At 47.1% G+C, this 26,415-nt stretch overlaps 1 protein-coding gene across 1 annotated transcript in view; it reads right to left on the bottom strand.

The window, feature by feature from the left end:
• The window catches only part of LOC147710591 (CDK5 regulatory subunit-associated protein 2-like), an 883,251-nt gene that overhangs the window by 528,443 nt on the left and 328,393 nt on the right, over positions 1-26,415 (bottom strand). The window contains exon 18 of the mRNA XM_086921269.1: positions 23,731-23,852. Within this exon, the coding sequence (XP_086777395.1) occupies positions 23,731-23,852 (122 nt within the window). The remainder of the gene's footprint in view (positions 1-23,730; positions 23,853-26,415) is intronic.

The raw sequence follows: 26,415 nt of genomic DNA, 5'->3' as shown, positions 1-26,415 counted from the left end.
ACTTTTCCGCTCCAGAAACACAGAGCCATGATAAAAACCAACACTGTTGCCATGAAACTAGGGCCCTGAAAGGGGATGACCTTAACCCTAGATATCGGTTCGCAGAACGGGGAGGATGGGTGGGGCGGTAAGGAATCTAATACTAACTACTGTTTCTTACAGATATATCGTTACCGAAGGTAAGTAACTTGTGCATCTGAAAGAAACAGGTTAGTATTAGATTCCTTACCTTAGAATAGATACCCCAGCAATACCAACCCCGGTGGTGGGTCTGCAAACTAATGATCACACCAGAAAGTCCTGGAGAACGGAACGGCCGAAAAAGCCATCTCTCCGGACTTGGCTGTCCAGGCAGTAGTGTCTTGCAAACGTGTGCAGCGAGGCCCACGTAGCTGCCCGACAGATGTCCTGCAAGGGGACTCCCCGACCCAGGGCAGTTGTAGCTGCCATGGCCCGAGTGGAATGGGCCCTCAGCCCAGCAGGAGGCTCCTTTTTAGCCAAAGAGTAGCATACCTTGATGCACAACACGACCCACCGAGAGATGGTCCGCTTGTGCACCGCCCGACCTTTCTTAGCGCCCACGTAACCAACAAAGATTTGGTCATCCACCCGGAAATGGCGTGTGGGATCAAAATAGAATGTAAGCGCACATTTTGGGTCCAGACGGTGGAGCCTCTCTTCCTCTTTCAAGGGATGCGGAGGCGGAAAGAAGGTGGGCAAGATGATTGTTCTGACCGACTTTTTCGGCCCTCCTTTGAGGGAGGATGATTGGATGTGACTCTAGTCTATTATCATTCTAGTGCAGGGATTAGAACTGCAGACAGGGCCTATTCATAAGGCACAGTAATGCACTTTCGTACCCTTTTCCTTAGAACAGGGCTTATAAACTTATGTTAGGGGATAGATTCATTAGTATTAGTGATAATCCGTTCTTTTGCAAGAGTGTTAGTATACCTTCTATGGAGTTATGCTTATTTCGGGGCTTGTAGGCCTCAAACGGGAGAGACTCCATCTTGCTTTCTGCCCTGGCAGCTTGAGATGCTTCTAGGTCAAGTGTAATGTTTTAGTTTCGAAGTGTTGTTCGCTTGGAGAGAACCGGCTCAGGCTGGCCCTTATCGAAAGACTGTATTTTTCTCCACTCCGAAGACACAATATCAGGCCGGCCGGCTGGGAACGTGTCCTTGGTACGGGGAGGTACAAGAATTTGGTGGGCGGCAGGTTACTGGCCGTAACTTTCCATGAAAGGACAAGCTTCCATATTAGCAAAAGCATGAGGCAGTGAGTCAGTCAGTCTATAGGCGGCAGCTAGCCGTTAGCATCAATGCCATTAATTATTTCCAGGCAGACAGTCGCCATTTTGAAGTCTGAGAAAGATCATGAAGCTGATACTCTCTAAGAAAGATTGAAGAGGAAAGAGAAGTAGTGCAGAACGGCCAGAGAGAGAGAGAGAGACAGCAGTTAATTAAAGGAAGGTTCCAGTGACTTGGAGGAAAGCAGAGAAGACAGAGCATAGCGGTGCAGACGTGTACTCGTGACTGCTGAGGTGTGATTCTAAGACGAGACAAGGCACAGACAAGAAGGGAACCTAGATGACTGCCGAACCCCGACTTCATATCCATAAGGTGACGTCTGCCCATAACCTATAATGTGCACATTCTAACCTTTCACTTTTCTTTGCAGGATATATGTTATAGTATAGTATTGTGTTTTTATGATCATTGTAATAAAATACCCCAGTTCTTAGTGAACCAACATGTGCCTCGTATTTCTTGTTCAATCAGGGTAACCTGGTCTTCTAGTCAGGCATTGTTTTCATGAACGGATGTAATTCCCGGTCAGGTAAGAGGTGATTGAGCAATGAGGGAGAGAGGGACCCCTTACTGTAAAGAATAGATGGTACACGCTTTAATTTGGGAAGTTATGGTAATTCCTGTTATTGTAGTATCATATCCCGAGTAGCCAATGAGAGATTCCTTCCAAAGGTATTCATAGGAGAGTGATCGTCGTTGGTAAGCGGCGTTAATGAGAACACCAGGTGGGAGACTGGTGCATAGATCCGCTGGATTGCGGATCGGGCTGTGAGTGAGAGAACACTAGGGGGGACACTAGTACTTAGGTCCGCCGGATTGTGGACCGGGCTGTGAGGAAGAGAGCACTAGGACTGCAGACTAGTGTGTAGGCACGCAGGATTGCGACTTGCCGAGTGAGCACTGACTGTGGTCAGTGTGTAATGGTAATTAATCAGAACTGCCCCAGGGTAGACTAGTCTGGGCCTAAGTTGCCGTGAGACTAACTGGTATGAGTGGGATATTGTAGAAAACCTATGCATGTATATGGCTATTTCCCCATCCTTAGGTACAAGATATATATATATATATATATACCTATTGCAAATACGTTCTAAGGAGGGAGGTGATTACGTTCCAACTGGGTTGGAGGTGCTCTGAGGAGCTGATCCCATCTGGTCCAAGAATCTGGTCGTTACATCTGGCGTCACGAACTGTTTACGAAGCCTGTGTGCGTTGTATTGTTTTAATCTTGTTGGTTTGCGCTCGGCTCGTACGTATTTTCTTTTGTATATTATTTGTTTATAATTGTGTATATCTTTTTTGTGTGCTAAAATGTTTTCGCGAAAATCGAAATCTACTTTTAAATTGCCTGTTGAAATTCCCGGCTGGGAATCAACGCCTTACGAGGCCTTGGCCCGTGAGTGGGCCGATTCTACTGGTTTGAGTGAGAATTGGACTTCTTGTTTGGAGCTGGCGGAGCCTGCTGATGTGGTTTCTTGCTTGCAGAAGGCACCTGTAGTGAAGGGTGATGAGCTTCCTATTTTAGGACGCAGAGGTTGGATTGTTTTGACTGCATACAGAATTCTTCATGAGAAATTTGTGAAATTACAGCAACGATTTGTAGATATGGAGGAGAAGTTTGTTGAGGTACAAAATGCGCATACTCTTTTGCTATGTCAAAATAAATTGCTTGCCGACAAACTTGAGACTTATCAGACTATAGCCGAAAGGGCTGCTGTTCGCATTGCGTAATATAAGTATAGACACCGTCGTGGTCGTGTTTGTAAACGGAAAGTGCGTCTAGTCGTGGCGAAAGCCGGACTGGATTGGAACCCCAACGAGTGGGATGGTAATATCTGGGACTCGAATGATTCTGGCTCCTCGGCTGAAGAGGCTGATAGGTGCGAGCCTTCTCGCTCCGGACGTGATTGTAAATCTGCTTCTTGTGATAAAAATTATGATTCTAGCGGCCGTGGTCGCTCTTCCCATTCTGATGACGTATCTCGTCCTGATTGTTCCTCTAAATCTATGGATAGGGCTTCTTCGGATGCTCGTCCGGAGGTTTCTGCGCATCCGGTTTTTCGACGCAAATTACAGCAAGCTCCTGGTAATCCGAATGGTATTGCTTTGGATAGCTTGGAAGACTTTACTCAACAAGAGGTGAGTGATATTTTAAAACGATTTCGACAACGGCCTGGTGAGGCCTTACTTACGTGGATGGTGCGCCTTTATGAATTGGGCGCTGCAGGTATCATGTTAGATGCAGGAGATGCCTTGAAATTTTGCTCTTTGAGTTCCGATTCCACTGTACAAGATCATTTTCGAAATTTTAATGGTGCTGGCCAGATTAGTCTGCTCCAGTTAGCGACTGATGGTTGTAACCATAAATACCCTACTGAATCTGCCTGGCCTATCAATGACAAGCCGTGGTACACTTTGCTTGATGCGGCGCAGCGATTAAAAGAGGTGATGAAAACTGCGATTTTTCTCAGTACTGCTGACAGGTTGTTGGATGGTTTATTGACATCTTCTGTGCGAAATCGCATAATCCGTTCTTCCCCTGTTGCTTATAAGCAGGTTATGATGACTTTGTTAATTAATCAAACTGGCAATGCTTTATCTATGGTGCTTGAATCTGTTCGTCAGCTTGGTGAGTTGGGTGACTGGTTTAAATCTGAGAGACAGTCCAGACCGGAGGGTCGTACTGCTGGAGATTATAAGTTACCTAGACGTGATATGTTTCTTGCACTGTTGGATGATGGTGTGAAAAAGGAGGACATTGATGGTGAGCCTAATAATCGCTTATGGGAGATGTTTCGCAAGCGTGGTTTGGATCAGAAGGAGGGTGCCCGGCGTGTGCGTAAAAATGATTGTGATCGTGGTTATTCTGATGACAGTGGTGATGACAAACGTCGGGTTGATTCTGATCGTCGTGCTGATCGGCGATATGAACGTGATGTGTCCCCTCGTCGTGGGAAGGAGAGGGGGTGAGAGGGGGAAAAAGAAAGGGGGAGAGATGATCGTGGCTACAACAGATATAGAGATGAAAGGGATCAGTCCCCTGAGTTGAGGAGAAGGGAGGATCGACACAGGCTTTCCGATCGTAACTCACAGTATTATGCAGATGACAAGAATCCATTTCGTAATGGAGATGGATATGAACAAGATGTTTTGATACCCAAGAAACATGAGAGCATTTACCCTGATTTGTCCTGGTTGACAGAACGCAGTAAGAATGACTAGGAAATAGGTCAAGCTCCAGTACGCAGGTGGGCTCACCAAGACAATAGACCCTATGTAGATATTGAAATTTTTTGGAAACATCGTAATATCCAAAGGGCCCGAGCATTGGTAGATACAGGAGCGGATGCCACTCTTATTCATGGTAAATCAAAGAAATTCAAAGGCCAATTTTTCATAATTACTGGTTTAGGTGGAAAGGAAACTCCCGCAGTGCAAACTACACTTGAAATGAGAATAGGCAGAATTCCCCGAAAAGAATATTCTGTATTAGTTGTACCACTCTTGGAGTACATAATTGGAATTGACATTTTAAAAGGAATGATTTTGCATTTAGATGACGGCTGTTATCAATTTGGAACTAAACACTACATATCGTCCAGACCCGTACCGGTTGGGCGTTTACGAATGCCCCCCATGAAAATCCCTCAAGCTACAAAAGTTGTTTTTCAGAAGCAATATCGTATTCCAGGTGGCCATGAAGAGATTAGTGCCACTATTCAGGATTTGGTTGATGCAGGAGTTATAACTCCGGTTACTTCTGCTTGGAATAATCCCGTCTGGCCCGTGCGCAAGAGTGATAATTCTTGGCGCATGACTGTTGATTATCGAGAGCGGAACAAACACACACCCCCTTTGACTGTTGCAGTACAAGACATTATTACCTTAATTGAAAGAATCCAAAAGCATCCAGGTACATGGTATGCGTCCATTGATATTGCTAATGCTTTCTTTTCAATTCCGATTGCCCCCGAGCGTCAGGAACAATTCAGTTTTACATGGAATGGACGTCAAATGACGTTTAGAAGTCTTCCTCAAGGTTATGTACACAGTCCTACGATCTGTCACTGGCTGGTGGCGGAACATTTGTCCGAAGTATCTGTACACCCACAAATTCAGGTGTGTCATTATATTGACGACATTTTAATTCAAGGTGAGACGCAAGATCAAGTTCAGACCCAATTAGATCAAATCCTTGAGTGCTTACGTGAAAAAGGTTGGGAAATTAATCCTGATAAGCTACAAGGTCCATCCCAAAATGTAAAGTTTTTAGGTATCAATTGGCATGAAGGTCACAGAGAGGTGATCCCGCAGGTTACACAAAAAGTTTTAGATTTTGCAGTCCCAAGGAATCGGAAGGAAGCCCAGAGCTTCATTGGCCTGTTCGGCTTTTGGCGTCAGCATATTCCACATTTGAGTCAGATATTGGCTCCTTTATATCGAGTCACTCGCAAAAAGAATGTGTTTGAATGGGGTGAACCACAACAGAATGCATTTAATTTGGCAAAGGAAGCCATTCAGTACGCTTTGGATCTGTGGCCTGTGTGCGAGGGTGATGTGGATTTGAATGTGTCCGTGCAAGGTCTTTATGCAAATTGGAGTCTGTGGCAAAAACAAGGCAGACAAAAAGTACCATTAGGTTTTTGGACTAAAAAGTTACCTGAGGCTGGTGAGCGTTATACACCTTTTGAGAAACAGTTGCTTGCATGTTATTGGGCTCTGGTGGATACCGAGCAATTGACTTTGGGTCATGATGTGATTTTGAGACCTGAAATTTCTATTATGCAGTGGGTTTTGAGTTCGCCGAAAACTCATCGAATTGGACATGCTCAAGAGGCGAGTGTGATTAAGTGGAAATGGTACATTCAGGACAGGGCACGTGTGGGTCCGAAAGGTGTAGCAGCATTACATGAGCAAGTGGCGCTGGCGCCATCAAATGAGACTGGGAGTGATTGCTCCGTACCTGCAGCACAGGAATCTCCTGCCAAGTGGGGTAAGCCATTTGATGATTTGTCCGCGGAGGACAGAAAACATGTGTGGTTTACAGATGGTTCAGCGAGGTTCATTGGAGAGAACCGGCATTGGAAGGCAGTGTCCTATAACCCGATCACACAGAAATTGTTGAGTACAACTGGTGAAGGAAAGAGTAGTCAATTTGCTAAGTTATATGCAGTTTACCAGGTTTTGAAACAGGAATTACCTGGCACATGTCATATTTTTACTGATTCCTGGTCCACGGCTAATGGACTGGCGGTTTGGTTACCAACTTGGCATTCTCATAATTAGGAATTGCATTCGAAAGAACTGTGGGGAAAAGAATTATGGCAAGAAATTTGGGAAATGCTCCCACAGAGTACTGACACAATCTTTCATGTGGATGCTCATACTCCGATAGACTCCCTTGACAAATTCTCTCATAACATTGCAGATGAGAAATCTAAAAATTGCTGAGGCAGTGGTGGACATGCAAGATTCTGATTTGGCGGGATTGGCGAGGTGGGCCCACCAGAAAGCAGGACATTTTGGAGAAAAAGCCACTAGCAGGTGGGCCGCCGATCGAGGAATTTATATTACTTTAAATTACATTAAAGATACTATTCTGCATTGTCCCATCTGTCAACATTCTAGACAACGAAAAGTACCACAAATTGTTAAAGGTCATTTACATCGAGGAAAATTGCCCACTCAAATTTGGCAAATTGATTATATTGGTCAGCTCCCTATGAGCAAAAATTGTCAATATGTTTGTACAATTGTCGACACCTACAGCCTTTTGGTGGCCTTTCCCTGCAAACAAGCTACCCAAGTGAATACTATTAAAACATTGGAATTAATTATATTGTATTATGGCACTCCATTTCAAATTCAATCTGATAATGCATCCCACTTTCGTGGAAGATTGGTACAGGAATTTTGTGTGGAAAACAATATTGAATGGGTGTTTCATATTCCATTTTATCCACAGGCATCAGGCCTTATTGAAAGAATGAATGGTTTGCTTAAAGAACAATTGCGAAAATTAACTGACAATAAGTATGAAAATTGGAGAGATCATTTGTTTCAAGCATTATTGATTCTGAACAATCGTCCTTTTCTGAATGCTGAATCTCCTTTGATGCGTTTGTTTCCCCCAAATGTTAATGCGAAACCTAACAACATTGGCGATACTGTTATGTATTGGGAAATTTCTCCCGGAGCCCTGGCTCCATGCAGAGCAACCCCAGGTTCCGCAGGCTTGGACCTGCATGCCATGAATGATACTGTGCTTAAGAGTAAAGATCGAATCATTATAGAAACAGGCGTTGGTGTCTGTATACCAGCTGGAAGTTTTGGACTGATTGCCCCTAGATCAGGCCTTGCCTTAAAAGGTGTTCAAGTACTCGGAGGAGTGATTGACAGTGATTATCAGGGAGAGATTAAGGTCCTCCTGCTGAACAGCAGTGAGGTTGATTTATCGATTCAAAAGACTGACCGAGTTGCTCAATTGTTAATTATGCCTGTTTTCAGTGGTGAGATTCAGAAAGGCACTGCCGCAACATTGCTAACTGTGCGAGGCCAGAAAGGTTTTGGCTCTACAGACAATCCTGGAGCGAGAATATGGGTGCAATCGCCTAAAAATCCCCCTGAACAAGCTGAAGTCATTGCAATCGGTCATGACAATACCATATTGGTAATGAGACCAGGGAAAGATAGCTGGGAAGCTGTCCCGGCTGACAAATGTTACTTACGAGAAAGAATAATGCCTGTATTTGATTTTCTTTCAGATCATTCTCTGGACTGCTGCTGCAGGATGTGCCGGCGTTGGACTCCTTTTGGTCTGCTACGTCGGGAGAGGAGGGAACCCACAGACTTTGGTTGATTCGAGAACCCGAGTACCGCGTTCCTTCGCTGCGTGGGATTCATCATCGAACTTTTGGACAACTCTGGCTAAACGAGTTACTAATTCTCCGCATTTCTGCCTGACACCTATGCGTTCAGTAACTGATATTCTAGCGACCTATTTGGTTGCTGTCCCTGCCTCAATAGAGACTTTGAAGCATATTTTTAATATATCAAATGCCCGACTCAATGTAATTCTCGGCGATTTTGCCGCTCACGAGTATTGCCCTTTATGTACTATTCTTTCAGATTCCATTCCCCAATTCATTCTCAGATCACTACCTATAATATCACGCAGGGCGACTTGTGCTTTTTCTTGACTTGTGATCCTAATGCAATTACTGAATGTGTAAAACTGAAACTTAAAGCAGCCACCTCTTTTTCGACTCATGAAGAACTTTGTGTTCCCGAAGACCCCCGAAATCATGTACTTCTGTTAAAAATATTATGACCTGTAAAAGTATAGTAGTTGCCCCTAGCCATTACCGTACAATATTGTTACCTTCTGGTTGGCTATTTTCTTGTGGCAACACCTCTTGGCCCTATATTCCCGCAAACATTTCTGGAGGCCCGTGTGCCATCACTAGACAGAGTTTATTAATGTTTTCCTCACATCCCAATACCTATTCCCGTAAAGCTCGTGATGCTATGATGTTACATGAGGACTGTGATTCTTCCCTACATCTTTATTCTAAATCGGAATACCTTAGTTTAGCTATTTCGATTATTGGTGTCCCAGCATTGGCTGTTTATAACGCCAAATCAATTGGGAAAATGGCCTGTTGGATGGTCAAATCAATTAATCAAACTTCTACCATTTTATCGGATATGTTATTAGATGCCCAGGGTGAACGTAGAGCTATTTTACAAAATCGTGCGGCCATTGATTACCTTTTGTTAAAACATGGACATGATTGCTCTGATTTTGAAGGTCTTTGCTGCTTTAATCTTTCTGACCATACCAAATATATTCAAGCTCATATTGACAAACTTCATGACTTGACTGAGGAGGTTAGAAAACACATCAGGGTTGGTTCTACTGGCTCTACAATTGGTTACCTGACTTACATTCCCTACGACAAATATTAGGGGGTATTATGATTTCTATTAGTGTTTTAGTAGCTATTTGCTGCTTTATTCAATGCATTCCTTCCCTACTCCAATACTGTAGATTCGGCAAGAGGAATAGATCAGTTAGTTTTGTTTCCTATTACTCTTCCACAGATGTTAGTTCCATATAACGAATGATTAATAGACTAAAGTCAAGGGTGAAGTGTTCTGACCGACTTTTTTGGCCCTCCTTTGAGGGAGGATGATTGGATGTGACTCTAGTCTATTATCATTCTAGTGCAGGGATTAGAACTGCAGACAGGGCCTATTCATAAGGCACAGTAATGCACTTTCGTACCCTTTTCCTTAGAACAGGGCTTATAAACTTATGTTAGGGGATAGATTCATTAGTATTAGTGATAATCCATCCTTTTTCAAGAGTGTTAGTATACCTTCTATGGAGTTATGCTTATTTCGGGCCTTGTAGGCCTCAAACGGGAGAGACTCCATCTTGCTTTCTGCCCTGGCAGCTTGAGATGCTTCTAGGTCAAGTGTAATGTTTTAGTTTCGAAGTGTTGTTCGCTTGGAGAGAACCGGCTCAGGCTGGCCCTTATCGAAAGACTGTATTTTTCTCCACTCCGAAGACACAATATCAGGCCGGCCGGCTGGGAACGTGTCCTTGGTACGGGGAGGTACAAGAATTTGGTGGGCGGCAGGTTACTGGCCGTAACTTTCCATGAAAGGACAAGCTTCCATATTAGCGAAAGCATGAGGCAGTGAGTCAGTCAGTCTGTAGGCGGCAGCTAGCCGTTAGCATCAATGCCATTAATTATTTCCAGACTGTGGAACAGTGAAGGTAATGGATCCTACGTCTGGCCAGCCCGGATCTCAACAATTGGAAAAACAGAATAGGTTGGCTGGTCAGGATCATTGACAAACAACTCTAGGCACACGCAGTCAATATATACTACGTGACCAATGGAAATATATTCCAAGAAAATTTATTTACATTTAAACTTAGATTTCATAAGTTTCCAAAAACAACAGACATAAACGGAAGACTGTCAGTACAGTTGGTTCAACGACATGCAATCATGTATACAATATCTAAAAATATACAATTTTACAAATGTACAAACACTTGAGGTGAAAAGTCGGACAAAAAACATATTAACACACCAAAAAACAGTAAAACACATACTATTCCAAATAAATTGCAAAGTACAAGTGCTATTAGAAACAGTGCATTGTTTGTGCATGGAAGGAAAAGACGAAAGGAAACCAGTCCTTAGAACTAACAACCACTGGACAGGCGTAACTGAGATGGAAAAAAGGTGCCTGCCTGTCTTACACAGCCTGTGGTCGAATATTTTTTAGGATTACACTGCTAGGGCCCAATGGAGTGGTATGATTTACACCCTAGTTGCACCCTTTGATCTTGCCACAGGTTGGGGATGTCGACGCGTTTCGAACCTTAGATGTAAAAGGTTCTCCTCAGGACAGGGACTGGGAACGGTTTAATCTGTAAGGGAATTAGGGAATGGTGTCAGATATTTACTACAAAATATTGCATGGACCTACTCTAACTCAAAACAATGGGAAGGCAAATATTACCTGCACAGCGGGCACGGAAGTTGCCGTAGTGTAGCTGTACCGCAGTAAAAAAATGGAAGTCTAAAAGAAAGTGAGACAGTGCACAGGATGGTCAAACACCGTAGTGTCGAGCAGATTGTAGTGACATAGGGCCTATGTAAGTGCAGATCCTACCTGTACGTCACAAAGTGGGACACTGAAGGCACGGTGCCCGCGACGCGGTGCACACCCAGATGGAAGGGCAGCTCACATATTTAGGCGCCGGTATTGTTGGCTGTAGTGGATAATGGCGAAAAAGCGCCTGTAAGTATTTGAAATAACCAAGTCATAAAATGGACAAACAGTCCCCTGACACAGGGCTCACAACAAGCTCCTACCTGTATTTGGACAGGAATACAATTACGAGGGGCGGCTGGTCACAGTAATCAATACGAGCCAGCGAGCGGGAACGATTCAACCGGGACCCGCTGAAAATTACACACAATGAGAATCCATATAAGCTAGGGCGTCTGGCTGCAAACACCGCGCTGCAAAGGAGCCGAGTTTTGTCAGCACCGCCGGGGCACTTACTCTTATGGGCGAAGTCAATTAGCTGCTCCAAGAGACATCAATCAGTTAAGCGGCCGCGGACACCGCCGCGGTGTATTTAAAATGGAAACTGGTCGGGGTTGCGAGGGGCATCGTGATCGAAGTAGGACACCATTCCTGACTAAAGGATGCTGGTAGATGTAGTCTGCACTTACATAGGCCCTATGTCACTACAATCTGCTCGACACTACGGTGTTTGACCATCCTGTGCACTGTCTAACTTTCTTTTAGACTTCCATTTTTCAACTGCGGTACACCTACACTACGGCAACTTCCGTGCCCGCTGTGCAGGTAATATTTGCCTTCCCATTGTTTTGAGTTAGAGTAGGTCCATGCAATATTTTGTAGTAAATATCTGACCATTCCCTAATTCCCTTACAGATTAAACCGTTCCCAGTCCCTGTCCTGAGGAGAACCTTTTACATCTAAGGTTCAAAACGTGTCGACATCCCCAACCTGTGGTAAGATCAAAGGGTGCAGCTAGGGTGTAAATCATACCACTCCATTGGGCCCTAGCAGTGTAATCCTAAAAAACATTCGACCACAGGCTGTGTAAGACAGGCAGGCACCTTTTTTCCATCTCAGTTCCGCCTGTCCAGTGGTTGTTAGTTCTAAGGACTGGTTTCCTTTCGTCTTTTCCTTCCATGCACAAACAATGCACTGTTTCTAATAGCACTTGTACTTTGCAATTTATTTGGAATAGTATGTGTTTTACTGTTTTTTGGTGTGCTAATATGTTTTTTGCCCGACTTTTCACCTCAAGTGTTTGTACATTTGTAAAATTGTATATTTGTAGATATTGTATACATGATTGAATGTCGTTGAACCAACTGTACTGACAGTCTTCCGTTTATGTCTGTTGTTTTTGGAAACTTATGAAATCTAAGTTTAAATGTAAATAATTTTTCTTGGAATATATTTCCATTGGTCACGTAGTATATATTGACTGCGTGTGCCTAGAGTTGTTTGTCAATGATCCTGACCAGCCAACCTGTTCTGTTTTTCCAATTAATTATTTCCAGGCAGACAGTCGCCATTTTGAAGTCCGAGAAAGATCATGAAGCTGATACTCTCTAAGAAAGATTGAAGAGGAAAGAGAAGTAGTGCAGAACGGCCAGAGAGACAGAGACAGCAGTTAATTAAAGGAAGGTTCCAGTGACTTAGAGGAAAGCAGAGAAGACAGAGCATAGCGGTGCAGACGTGTACTCGTGACTGCTGAGGTGTGATTCTAAGACGAGCCAAGGCACAGACGAGAAGGGAACCTAGATGACTGCCGAACCCCGACTTCGTGTCCATAAGGTGACGTCTGTCCATAACCTATAATGTGCACATTCTAACCTTTCACTTTTCTTTGCAGGATATATGTTATAGTATAGTATTGTGTTTTTATGATCATTGTAATAAAATACCCCAGTTCTTAGTGAACCAACATGTGCCTCGTATTCTTGTTCAATCAGGGTAACCTGGTCTTCTAGTCAGGCATTGTTTTCATGAACGGATGTAATTCCCGGTCAGGTAAGAGGTGACTGAGCAATGAGGGAGAGAGGGACCCCTTACTGTAAAGAATAGATGGTACACGCTTTAATTTGGCAAGTTATGGTAATTCCTGTTATTGTAGTATCATATCCCGAGTAGCCAATGAGAGATTCCTTCCAAAGGTATTCATTGGAGAGTGATCGTCGTTGGTAAGCGGCGTTAATGAGAACACCAGGTGGGTGACTGGTGCATAGATCCGCCGGATTGCGGATCGGGCTGTGAGTCAGAGAGAACTAGGGGGGACACTAGTGCTTAGGTCCGCCGGATTGTGGACCGGGCTGTGAGGAAGAGAGCACTAGGACTGCAGACTAGTGTGAAGGCACGCAGGATTGCGACTTGCCGAGTGAGCACTGACTGTGGTCAGTGTGTAATGGTAATTAATCAGAACTGCCTCAGGGTAGACTAGTCTGGGCCTAAGTTGCCGTGAGACTAACTGGTATGAGTGGGATATTGTAGAAAACCTATGCATGTATATGGCTATTTCCCCATCCTTAGGTACAAGATATATATATATATATATATATATATACCTATTGTAAATACGTTCTAAGGAGGGAGGTGATTACGTTCCGACTGGGTTGGAGGTGCTCTGAGGAGCTGATCCCATCTGGTCCAAGAATCCGGTTGTTACAGTGATGGACTGCCCGATGTGGAAGGCTGCGACTACCTTGGGCAGGAAAGAGGGTCGCGTCCGCAACACAACTTTGTCCGGATGGACAGAAAGGAAAGGAGGTTTAGAAGAAAGAGCCTGGAGCTCACTCACCCTCCTGGCAGAGGTGATGGCAACCAGGAATGCAGTCCTGAGAGTAAGGAGAGGAAGAGGACAGTTATGAAGTGGCTTGAAAGGAGTGCACATCAGATAGGTCAGAACAAGGTTCAAGTCCCACTGAGGCATCACGAGAGGAACAGGAGGAAACATATGAGTGATGCCCTTTAAAAACCTATTTACAACTGGGGACTTAAGAAGGCGGAAATGGCAGAGAGGTAGCCCTTGATAGTGCCCAGAGCAGAGCCCTGCTGGGCAAGAGAAAGAAAAAGAGGAGAACCTCTGAAAGACGTGCAGAAAGGGGATCCACAGCCTTTGCTGTGCACCATGCCACAAATTTGTTCCACCTGCAGGCGTATACTGATTTTGTAGAGGGACGCCTGGCTGCCAGAATCACATTACAGACTTCAGGAGGCAAGTCAAATGGCCTCAACTGCCGCCCGACAGAAGGTCCTCCTGAAGAGGCAGATGAATCGGGGGATCGACAGACATGCTGAGTAGCTCGGGATACCAGTATCTTCGTGCCCAGTCCGGAGCCACAAGGATGACTTGGGCCCGGTCGCGCCTGATCTTCTTCATCACTCTGGGCAGAAGTGGTATAGGCGGAAAGGCGTACAACAGACCGCAGCTCAACTCGCGACGAAAAGCGTCTCAGAGCAAGTGCCGCCTTGGAAATTCTAACGCACAGAACTGATGACATTGCACGTTCTCTTCTGTGGCAAATACATCTAACCAAGGCTCTCCCAACTTAATAAGACCAAATCTGGTTCCCCCCTGGATACTTGCCCACTAAAAATCATCAAGCAGTGTAGGGAGACCTTCCTACCACCGCTGCTAGAAATAATGAATCTAGCCATGAGAGACGGTATCTTCCCTTCGGAGTGGAAGAGCGCAGTTTTTAAACCCCTGCTAAAGAAGGCCTCCCTTGATCCGGAGGTCCTAAAAAACTTCCGTCCAATCTCGCTGCTTCCAGCTCCAGCGAAGATGCTGGAGGCACATCTAAACAAGCATCTCGCTGCCTTTGTGGAAAGCTCGGGCTGCTCTGACTCCTCCCAGCACGGATTCAGGAGGGAACACAGCACCGAGTCGGCCCTCACCATCGTGCTTGACAGGATCCGCACGACAGTGGATGGGGGCCAGACCACCCTCCTGGTCCTGCTAGATCTAACTGCGGCCTTCGACACCCTCTCCCCCTCAGTACTTACATCTCGCCTGAGGGATGTGGGGGTGAAGGACGCAGCTCTAGATCTATTGACTTCCTTCCTTGATGGGAGGGAACAAAGAGTCAAGCTGGGGGAGTTCCTATCTCCATCCCGACCAGTGCTATGTGGTGTCCCACAAGGGTCGGCTCTTAGTCCGACCCTATTCAACATCTATGTGACCCCACTAGCCAGACTAATAAGAACTTTCGGGATGGAGGTAGTCTCTTACGCAGATGACACCCAAATACTCGTCTCTCTTTCCCATTCAGATGTGCAGACCGCCTCCAAGTTTAGATCTTGTATGGAGGCGGTTGGTCATTGGATGATTCAGAACTCACCCAAACTGAATGGGGAGAAGACTGAGGTGATGGTGTTTGGAGGGAAAGAAAACATCTGGTCAGCCAGCTGGTGGCCTGACTCGCTAGGAATGTGCCCTTCCCCCACAACATCTGCTAAGAATCTTGGGGTGATGATAGACCCTGCCCTGGATATGGGCAGGCAGGTGAGTAGAACCATCTCCACCTGCTGGGGCTTAATTCACTCCCTGCAAAGGATTAGGAAATACCTTTCTTTGCAGTCCAGAAAGCAAATAGCTGTTGCACTCATTGGCTCACGTCTGAACTACTGTAATGCGCTGTATGCGGGGCTAAACAGGAGCCTCCTGCAGCGCTTACAGGTAGTTCAGAATGCCACAGCCAGATTTGTTCTGGATGTTCCCAGACGCTCCTCGGCCACGTTGGCCAGGAAAACGCTGCACTGGCTACCGGTAGAACACCGAGTACGGTTCAAAGTCCTATGTATGACCTATAGAGCCATTGCAAAAAACAGCGACATGGGAGTTGGTTCCATCATCTCCCACTACACTCCTGGAAGGAACTTGCGTTCCTCCGGGAAATCGCTCCTGACAGTTCCCCGGATACGAAGAGCTAAGTGGGGTGGCAGGGCCTTCTCTACCCTAGCTCCCAAATGGTGGAATGATCTTCCTCTGGATCTTAGGTCTCTACCTTCCCTACAGAAATTCCGAAGTGCCCTTAAAACTCGCCTCTTTTTGCAAGCCTATGTGTAAGGATGTAAGTTTCAATTTTCTGATGGTATTGTTAGGCGCCTTGATACCTGCGGGTTATTGTTTTGCGTGTTACAAATTTTTATCAAATCAAATCAAACTGCTGAAAGAGGCCTTGCACCACGTCCGAGTTCAGACGCCATTCGTGATCTATCATGCACTGACGGCTGAGTTTGTCCGCCCTGGCGTTCAGGGAACCTGCCAGGTGTTCAACCACCAGGGTCATGCCCTGATGTTCCAGACACTGCCAGAGGCGCAGAGCCTCCTGGCATAGGATCCACGACCCGACCCCGCCCTGTTTGTTGCAGTACCACATGGCGGTGGTGTTGTCCGTGAACACCTGCACTACACATCCCCGGACAGAGGGGAGGAATGCCTTCAGTGCAAGCCGGATCGCCCGCAGCTCCAGAAGGTTGATGTGGAGCCGGGACTCCGCCGGAGACCAGAGGTCTCTGATCTCTGCCTCTCCCATGTGGCCCCCCCAGCCCTGGAGGGACGCGTCTGTCACAACTACGTGCTCCGGTTGGGGTAGGGAGAGGGATCTGCCGCTGACTCAATCGCGGTCCGTGAGCCACCACTGCAACTGCGTTGCAGTGCCCTCCGAGATCAATACATGGTCGGACAAGTTGCCCTGATACAGGGCCCACTGAAACTTCAGGTCCCACTGCAGAGCCCGCATCCGCCACCCGGCGTGATGCACCAGAAGGATGCAGGAGGCCATCAGCCCCAGGAGCCGCAGCGTCAACCTGACCGAGACTCGGAATAACGGCTGAAAGATCGGAATCAGAGCCTGAATATCCCAAACCTGCTGCTCGGGAGGATAAACCCGAAACTGCACCAAGTCTAGAACCGCTCCGATGAAGAGGAGCTTCTGAGAGGGACACAGGTGTGACTTCGGCACATTGATTGAGAACCCCAGCAGGTGCAGGTGGCTGACGACTGTCTGGGGCGAGCCCGCCTTCAACAACCAGTCGGCGAGGTAGGAGAAGACTGAAACCCCTAACCTGCGCAGATGAGCTGCGACCACCGCCATCACTTTTGTGAACACCCGTGGGGCGCTGGTAAGGCCGAAGGGGAGCACAGTAAACTGAAAGTGCTCATGGCCTACCGTGAAATACAGGTAACGCCGGTGGGCCGGCAGGATGGGGATGTGAAAATAAGCGTCCTGCAAGTCCATCGCTACCATCCAGTCTTCCGGGTCCAGGGCAGCTAAGACCAGAGCCAAAGTCAGCATCTTGAACTTCTCCTTCCGAAGGAAGCCAATAACGTTCCGCAGGTCCAAGATAGGGCGTAGGCCCTCTTTGCCCTTCTTGGGAACCAGAAAGTAGTGGGAGTAACAACCACACCCTACTTCTGGCCCAGGAACGCGCTCGATGGCCCCCTTGGCCAAGAGGGCCGTAACGTCCTCTCGCAGAAGATTCAAGTGATCCCCCGACACGCTGTGACACTGTGGTGGCATGGCTTGAGGGGTCGCCTCGAAGGGGAGGGAGTAGCCCCTTCGGACGATTTGCAGCACCCACCTGTCCGAAGTGATGTTGCGCCAGTGAAAGAGGTGATGGCGAACCCTGCCCCCCACTGGCGTCATGTGGGCCTGAAAGCTCGGACTAGAAAGGCTTTCAGGCGGATGCTGCGTGGGTGGATGTGGACTGGCCTCGCCGTTGTCCCCGGGCAGCGCCACGGCGGTTACCACGTCCGCCACCGCGCTGGATGTTAGTCTGCGGCCTGTGGCTGGCAGGACGTGTGGGGGTGCCCCTTCCTTGGCCACAAAAGGAGCGAAAGGCAGCAGGTTGCTGGCGCGTGGCCGACAGGCCCAATGACTTGGCCGTAGCCCTGGAGTCCTTAAAGCGCTCAAGCGCACTGTCTGCCTTGTCGCCAAAGAGGCGACGGCCATCAAACGGAATGTCCACAAGGGTGTTTTGGACATCAGCCGATAAGTAGGTGGACCTCAGCCAGGCGTGGCGACGAATCGCCACAGTCGTTACCATCGCTCTACCTAGCGAGTCCGTTGTATCCAGTCCACACCGGATAGAATACTGTGCCGCATCTCGACCCTCCGCAAGGGCTTGGGCAAGTTGAGTCCGGGCCTCCTCTGGAAACTGTAGCAGCACGGCAACGAGTGTCCCACAGAGAGTGGGTATAACGGCCCAAGAGGCACGCGGTGCCAACTGACTGCAACCCCAAACTCAGTGAGGAGAATATCTTCTTGCCATCCTGTTCGTACCTCTTGGATTCCCGATCGGGGGGAGCTGTCGGGAATGCGGTCTAGGAGTTAGAGGCCTGGATGACCAAGCTCTCGGGGGTGGGGTGGGTGGACAGGAAGCAAGGGTCGCCTGGACCGGGCGGTGGCGTCTGGCCACGTTCCTATCTACAGGAGGACCTGCAGCAGGCCTGGACCAGGTTCCCAGAAGAACGTCAGATAAGGCCTCATTAAACGGCAACAGAGGCTCCGAGGAACTTGCCTTCGGTTTAAGGACCTCAGTGAGGAGGTTAGTCCTCACGGCCGCGACGGGGAGTTCAAGGGATAAGGCCTTGGCCACCCGCGTCAACACCACATTATAGGCAGCCCCCTCCTCCGTAGCCACGGTAGAGGGGAGGGGGGGGGGGGGGGGGGGACGGAGAGACAAAACCAGTGTCTGGCGTAGTGTCCAGACCCCTGGCATCCCCAAGCTCACCTGCCCAGTCCTGATAAGGCTGGCACTCATGTGCCAGAGGGTCCTCAGACCCCTCCCAATCCTCGTCGCCACACATCTCCTGATACTCAGGGTCAAATGATGGGGCCGGGTCATAGAAGTAAAAATCTTCTAGCGGCGTCGAATACGGCACCGAGCGGCGCCGCTGCGGTGCCGGACCCGAGTCGAGGGTAGGACCGGGTACGACGTCGTCCTGGGACGGCGTCGGGGCCGACACCCTGGGGACAGGCACCGGCGAGGTCGTACGGTGACGACCCGGATCCGGAACCGGATCCGGCGGGGCCCTGCGGCGCCGGGACCAAAGTCGCCGGGGCCGAAGCACCCGGCCCGCTTGGGGACCCAGTCGGGGCCGCGGAACCTGACGGAGGAGCGAGCGACCTCATGGCCATGAGGAAGGCCTCGATCTTCTCCGGCGTCGCATTCTGCCCAGGGACCAGCGGGTATGGAGCAGGCCGCGACGCCTGCGGCTCCGGCGGAGCCGCGTGGGTGGTGTCACGCGAGCGAGCGTCGGGGGAGTCAGAAAAGCGATGTTGCCTCTTCGAATTCTTGTGCCTCTTACCTGAGGACTTGGAGCCCGAGGAATGATGTAGACTCCCGGAGCTATGATGACTCTGGCCCCGTGTAATCTCACAAGTAATCAACTGTGTTTATATAAGGAAATCCATTGAGCTCAATGCAAAATTGTGTGTAGAATTGTGTTGACTACTGCAACCCCTGTACCTATTGTCTTTACAAAGTGTATTGCCTTTCTGCAAGGTACTCATCTGAGACCTCTCATATTGAGAACAGTATATTTTGATACCTGTTGGTTCTAGAAATAAAACAACTATATCTTATGATATAAAACAATTGGCCTGGAGTTAAGTCTTTGAGTGTGTGAAACCTTTTGCTGACTGAGTGTGTACAACAAATGCTTTGCACTGTCCTCTGGTACTGCCTTACTGCTCGACCAAGCTACCACTTTAGAGAGTAAGGTCACACCTGGCTTTAACCCCTGTTATACCTCTGGGGTTTGTGACTCTATACACACTGTATACTGGTCCAGTATAGAGCCACTTTCTCACAAACTATACTTTGAAATTCATGGACCACATCCTCCCAAAATGCCTGTATGTTGCACGGTTCCACGGAAGTTGTTATAACATCTAACCGCTCTGCTCCACATCTCTCTACAATAACAAAATGTGTTAGAATATATGTATCCATTTCAATTAGGCGACACTCTGATCAGAAATGATAAAATACTGGAGGAGAATTTTCTGTTTCGCTCTCTAATTCCTCATTTCCTAGGGTAATTTCTGGGTACATCCCTTAATACCCAGTAATACACCCACCATAGAGTTACGTACAAAACAGTCATCAATTAGATTAGTTATGGTCAATGTTGGAAGCCGGAGTCCCAGTTTCGCACCACTGTCACTAAATGTGAGACCCAGGATTCTTCACTCAAAGTTAGGCCAAGTAAGGACACTGTTTGAGATAGCCCTGCTCACCCCCTTAGTAGCTTGGCACGAGCAGCCAGGCCTATCTCCAAGGCACAAATTTATAGTATGTGCAACCACACTCACAGCAACCCACTGGTGACACCACAAATGGACTCCATACGAGTTTGATAATAAGAGTATAAACTTTATATAAAAAGATATACAATCAGATCACACGATACAAAAGCCAACATATAATAAAGGGTAATATTCGTTCCGGTTGGCTGGTAGGTTCCAACCCCAACCACAGCTTTCAAAATGCTATGCTGGTCGCAATGCTAGAATCACACACGTTGCAATGGACAAACAATAGTGTGCTGCGTAAAGATACATTCCTGTGCTGGGCATAGGAGGAATAATACAATGCGTAACGATACAATCATGTACTGCGCAATGAAGGATTAATACAATACGTCACACCCCAATCACGTACTTTGCAATGAAGAAATAATGCAATGCGCACCGCTACAATCATGTACTTTGCAATGAAGAAATAATGCAATGCGGGCCGCTACAATCCTGTACTTTGCAATGGAGAAATAATGCAATGCGGGCCGCTACAATCCTGTACTTTGCAATGGAGAAATAATGCAATGCGTAGCGCTACAATTGTGTACTTCGTTTTGCAGAAATAATGTCAGGCGTCATAAGACAGTCCGGCAGTTCGTTAGCAGCAATATTGGCAATGTGTATTCCGACAGTCAGCCTCTTCGATAACAGTTGCCTCCCACACATATCAACGATGACAAAGTACAGCTTCTCACTCTGGCCCCAGTACTGCCACTACTTTGGTCAGTATGGGCCCCAATCTGAGCCGAAGCAAAGGCTCACGTCGTCAGAAGGAATGAGAGGCCGAGAGAGCGTCCCTCGGAGCCCGCACCCCGCCCAGGTAATGATCCACGTTACCTGGGGCGGGACCCCACTCTGCTCTCCTCCTTCAGCAAACTGGGCCTTCCGTGCAGAACTTTCTCAATGGGCCTCAGCGGCTCGGCCTGGCAGCTCAGCTCCTCTGGGGCTGCCGGGCCGTGCCGGTTAGGAAGGTCCCAGGCGGCCGGAGGGCACACGTACCCCACGCCTCTGAGATTACATTATTCCGGGTGCACGTTCACCACAACACTCTTCGGGTCTCCTCTGGCACGCAGCCACACACACAACGCTGATGGGAATTCACGTCAACTCAGAGTGCACGTTCACCAGGCACTCCTTCCGGCGGTTTCAGTTGGCACCAAGACACGCACGCCACGCTGCAGAGACTCACTTTCTTCTGGTGCACACAGTGATCAGCCGATCATCTCCACAGTTGCACCGAAGCACACAAACTGCTTCCCTTAGACTTACTCCAACTCCGGTGCCCAATATCCAGACGCTCTTCACCACCGCCTTCGGCCGCACCCTAACACGCTCACCGTGTCCGAGCCTCACTTCTCCTCCGGTGCACTCGATGACCAGACGCTCTTCACCAGCGCCTCCGGTACACCCCGACATGCACCCTGCGCTTCCCCACTCACTCCACTTCCAATGCACACGTTGACCAGGTGCTCCTAACCGACACCTCTGTGCACCACAACACGCACCCTGTGCGTTGGAGACCTCCAATGCACATGCTGAGCAGGCGCTCTTCACCAGCACCTGCGGTGCACCATGACACGTACCTTGAGAGTCCGAGTCTCACTTCACCTCCGATGCACACGCTGACCAGGCACTCTTCACCGACGCCTGCAGTGCACCACAACACACACCTAGCGCGTCCGAGACTCCCTTCACCTTTATTGCACGCGTTGACAAGGCGCTCTTCACCAACGCCTCCTGTGCAAAACGACACGCACCCAGCGCGTCCGAGCCTCACTTCTCCTCCGTGTGTCCAAGAGCACACCTTTCGAGGGTCTCAAGCTGCCACAACATACGCCCACAGCTTCGCTTGAAACTTCTCCGGAAACCTTTATGTTCCACTGTTTCCAAACAGGGAGACAGCTCATCTCGGGCCCTTGGTCTAACAAGACACAGCACAAAGCACTGTCTTCTTCAAGCAAGGGGACCCAGCGCACAAAGCACAGTCCCAACAGCCTCTTCCTTGGTTAAAACAGCGAACTGCAGACCAGCCTCAGATCACGGAGCAAGGGTCAGTCCTTCCCAGCAGTCTCTTCAGTTGTTCCTTCCTTAGTAGAGGTTCCTCTTGACCACGAAATAGGTCCAAGCCTTTTCAGTCTCAATCCATTTCTATTCCAACATTCAGGGGTCTCAGCTCTCATAGTTATACCTCTAAATGTCTTTGAAGTTTGTTGCGCTCAGGGGTCCCTGACCCTTGCCTAAATCAGTTCTGGGTGTTTCCCTCCCAATGTCAGCTTTCTCCCTTTGATACTGGGGGTCTGGTTCCTTAATCACTCAGCAGGAGATAGGTCAGTTGTTTTATTGCCGCGACCCAAGCCTCTTCACCTCCCGGGGCATCTCCTTTGCCTACTCTCCAGATACAGGTCAGCCTGGTGCCATCTCAACCTCTCCCTGGGTCAAGATCTCCCCCAGCTCCTCTCACCTCTCAGATCCAGACAGTCAATCCAGATTCAGCAGTGACACACAGAAATACTTAAAGCACAAAACTCAGCCACTTTCTAAAAGAGTGGTTTCTGAACACACAGTGACAAAACCACTTTCATAGAAAGATGTGTTATGACACTGGGTTCCTACATAATAAACTTCACCTCTTCAATTTAAACTTATGGGGAACTAGGCTAACAAACACATTACCCAGCCTCCCCCAATCTGTCCTATTGGCAGGATGGCCTTTCACCAGTGAAAAAACGAAATAGAGTGTTTTTCACTGTCAGGACATAGCACACACCTCAGTATATGTCCTGCCTTTCACTTACACTGCACCCTGCCCAGGGGTTACCCCAGACCTACCACAGGGGTGCCCACTGTGTATGCAAAAGGGAAAGTAAGGCCTGACAAGTGGTTGCACTTGTCAGGACAACATTCTAGCTTAGCAAACTGCGCAGGCCCTACACTGCTGGCCTGAGTTCCCTTCTCCGCGCACCTTTGCATTACTAGCCCTGGCACACACAGTACACATCACTAGGGACTTTACTAGTAAGGCAAACATACCAATAATGGCCAACCAATCACCATTACACTTTACACATGTAACACTTGTACTTTGACACTGATCAGCAGTGGCAAAGTACCCAAATCATCTTAATTGGCGACTCTATGTCAGGAAAACGGTCTAGGGGGAAAGCAAAAAGTTTAGGGAGCTTTAGCCAAAAAGGCCAAGTCCTACAGTCAACATAATATATTACTGTAGAATCTGATGAAGAAAATCTAATTGCAGGCCAACATGAAAAAGGTGGTCTAAGTCTACGGTCTGTGATAGAAGTACTTAAAATAGGAATTACTTAAATAGATCGAAGAAGTGCTGGAAGCCATGAGTGAGAACAAAATATATATGCAGTAATATTGTAAAAATGTGTCAGAAAAAAACATATTTTAAGACTCTTCGCTCAGGTCTTAGCCAAAAAAAGAAAAAAAAGTGTTTCATTGATACACTTCAAAAATAATAATAATTATTCACATACCATCCTTTTTGCTCATTTTAATCTTTTCCTCCAAAATCTTTCGAAGTTCCTGATTAGCCTGGATATCTTCTTCAAGTTGTTTACGTAGTGCGTATATTCTGTCCATCTCTGCTTGCATGTTCCTGATTCATACACAAAAGACAGGTTATTCAAAATGTGCATCAAATAAATACCTTTCCATTATAAAGCACAATTTTCTCTTTCAATATCCACCTGCATCTGTGTTGAATAACCACTGTCTGCCTAACTGGTCTAGCCTGTAACATCTATAGAATCTTCACATTTTTTTTTTTAACAGGATCTCAACATATATGAATTGTTAGCCACCAGTAACATTGACAACACATGCATGAAAATGTGCTTTTGTGTTTTTCTCACTCAGGACCCTCCAAAGTGGTCTTTAAAGACTAGTTGGTATTAACAAGAAATTAATTTATTGTCATTTACAATCCATTGAACATTATCAGTTCGAGGGTTAAACAGGGTGGTTTGGGATTTTCAGGTGCAAGCTCTCTAAAGCATATATGCTTAGGCACTCTCATTTTTGGTTTGTAACTGTGTTAGTGGTTTACTAGACGGGTGTCGGATCGAGCAAAAAGCTGTCAACATGTGACAATGAGCTGTCTATATTCTATGGAGAAGACTATGTTGGTTTTGCAAAGTACTTCTGGAAGTGGGTCTTACAGTGAAGCGATAGACAATACCTTTCTGAGGTTGATGGTTAAAAGAAACTGGTGAAGTTTGATCACAACTGGTAGTTGGATAATTGACGATGTGTTGTTGGATGTATGGTTTCTTCATTTAAATTTATGATTTCCAAGTATAAGCTAGGTAGATATAAAAGAAATCCATACAATGCTACAAAACGGTTTTCAAGAAGATCCTAGCCCGTGAGCATGTGTACAAACACAGAAAATACTAGTTACACTAGAAACATCTGTTTCTAGTGTGTAGTGCTATAGATCCACATAGTTTAAACTCTCCTGTAAGCTAGGTAGATATAAAAGAAATCCATACAATGCTACAAAACGGTTTTCAAGAAGATCCTAGCCCGTGAGCATGTGTACAAACACAGAAAATACTAGTTACACTAGAAACATCTGTTTCTAGTGTGTAGTGCTATAGATCCACATAGTTTAAACTCTCCTGTAATCTAGTGTTGGGTTTGGACTTTGCAAGTTCTTTTTGCTTGAAGAAGTCTGTTAGGCAGGGGTGTGGGATTTAATAAAAATATCTACTTGTCCATGGGGCAGGTTCCTTCATAAATCTACTTGTCCTGTAACAAAATCCACATGTCCCTTTGGTGCCATGTAGTGCGGTGACAAATTATGGCAGCAATCTCATTATATGAGAGCTCTGATATAGCCTCTCTGATTGTGCCAGGGCTCATACCAAAGTAGTGTTTGAGTACTTGCAATCCCCTTATATTGCCACGTTTCCGCAAATCTACATACTGGGACTGAAGGTAGTGGTAAGCAGTAGTTCCAGGGTTTGAATGCCCTTTCACTAATTTGCATGTTTTAAGGGTTTTCCAAAACTCTTCTCTAATCTTTTCCCATACTGAGAAATGTTGGAAATTTACTCATGACAATAGCAGACGTAAACCTTCTTCCAGAGTTGGGAAAAAAGTGGTTCCAGGGAAAGTGAACTTGCAAACACTCAAGAGTTTCGCATGAGCAAATCTGCACATGCATATTTGCTCATGCAAAAATGCAGTTCACAAATATTTTCTAGGAGTACTATTTCTTGTCTTATGTCTGTAGATTCTTGGGAATTCACGAAAGTCGTATGGCTACACTGTAATAATGGTGAAGACATAGGTCTGCGTTGCAACCAAGTACTTTTATTCAGGTACAGACTGGAGCAAACCCGACCAGCACAGAGTGGGGAAACCGTCTCTCCGCACGGCTGAACACGTAATGCTGGACTCGAAGCACCGTGCATGGTCTGTCCACGAGCCTAGACAGCCCGTGAGCCACAGCAGAGAGAGCGCGGAGGCACCCGAGTATTACACATCCCCCTTCCTTCCACCAACAGCAGAAGGGAAGGTGGAGAAATTACATATCAATGAAATCACAAACAGAAAAACGATGCTCCAAGATTAAAATTTAAACAGTGAATAATGCAAATTCAAAATCAGGACAGTGAATTAAAACTGTGAATAATGCAGATTCAAAAACAAGATAGTGAATAAAAAATATCCCAGTCTCGTAGCCAAACTATAATAATGGAGAAGACAGAGGTCTGCGTGGCAACCAAGTACTTTTATTCAGGTACAGGCTTGAGCAAACCCGACCAGTGCAGCCAGGAAAAACCGTCTCTAAGCAACAGCTGAACACGAAACGCTGGGCTCGGTAACACTGCGCACAGTCCATCCACAAGCCCAGACAGCCCCGCGAGCCACAGCAGAGAGAGGACAGAGTCATGTGAGTATTACATACACTTAATACAAGGACATATACCATAGGTGCAGTTCTGAGACTTTCTTTAATAATTGTGCCCCTAATTTGGTCAGGCATTGACCATGACCTTTTGCGTTTATTAAAAGTAGGGCTGGGGGTGCGCTCTACTCGCGCCGCCCTCCCACCCTCCTCACACACCATATAATGTGCATCCCGGCCAGACGGCGCAGCGGGCTGGCGCAGCGGGCGCGCCGGATGCGCGCCGAAGCCGCGCCTAAGCCAA

This window comes from Lissotriton vulgaris, chromosome 5 (assembly GCF_964263255.1).
Source record: "Lissotriton vulgaris chromosome 5, aLisVul1.2, whole genome shotgun sequence".
Taxonomy (NCBI): Eukaryota; Metazoa; Chordata; class Amphibia; order Caudata; family Salamandridae; genus Lissotriton; species Lissotriton vulgaris.
This window is presented reverse-complemented; position numbering and strand designations above follow the sequence as displayed.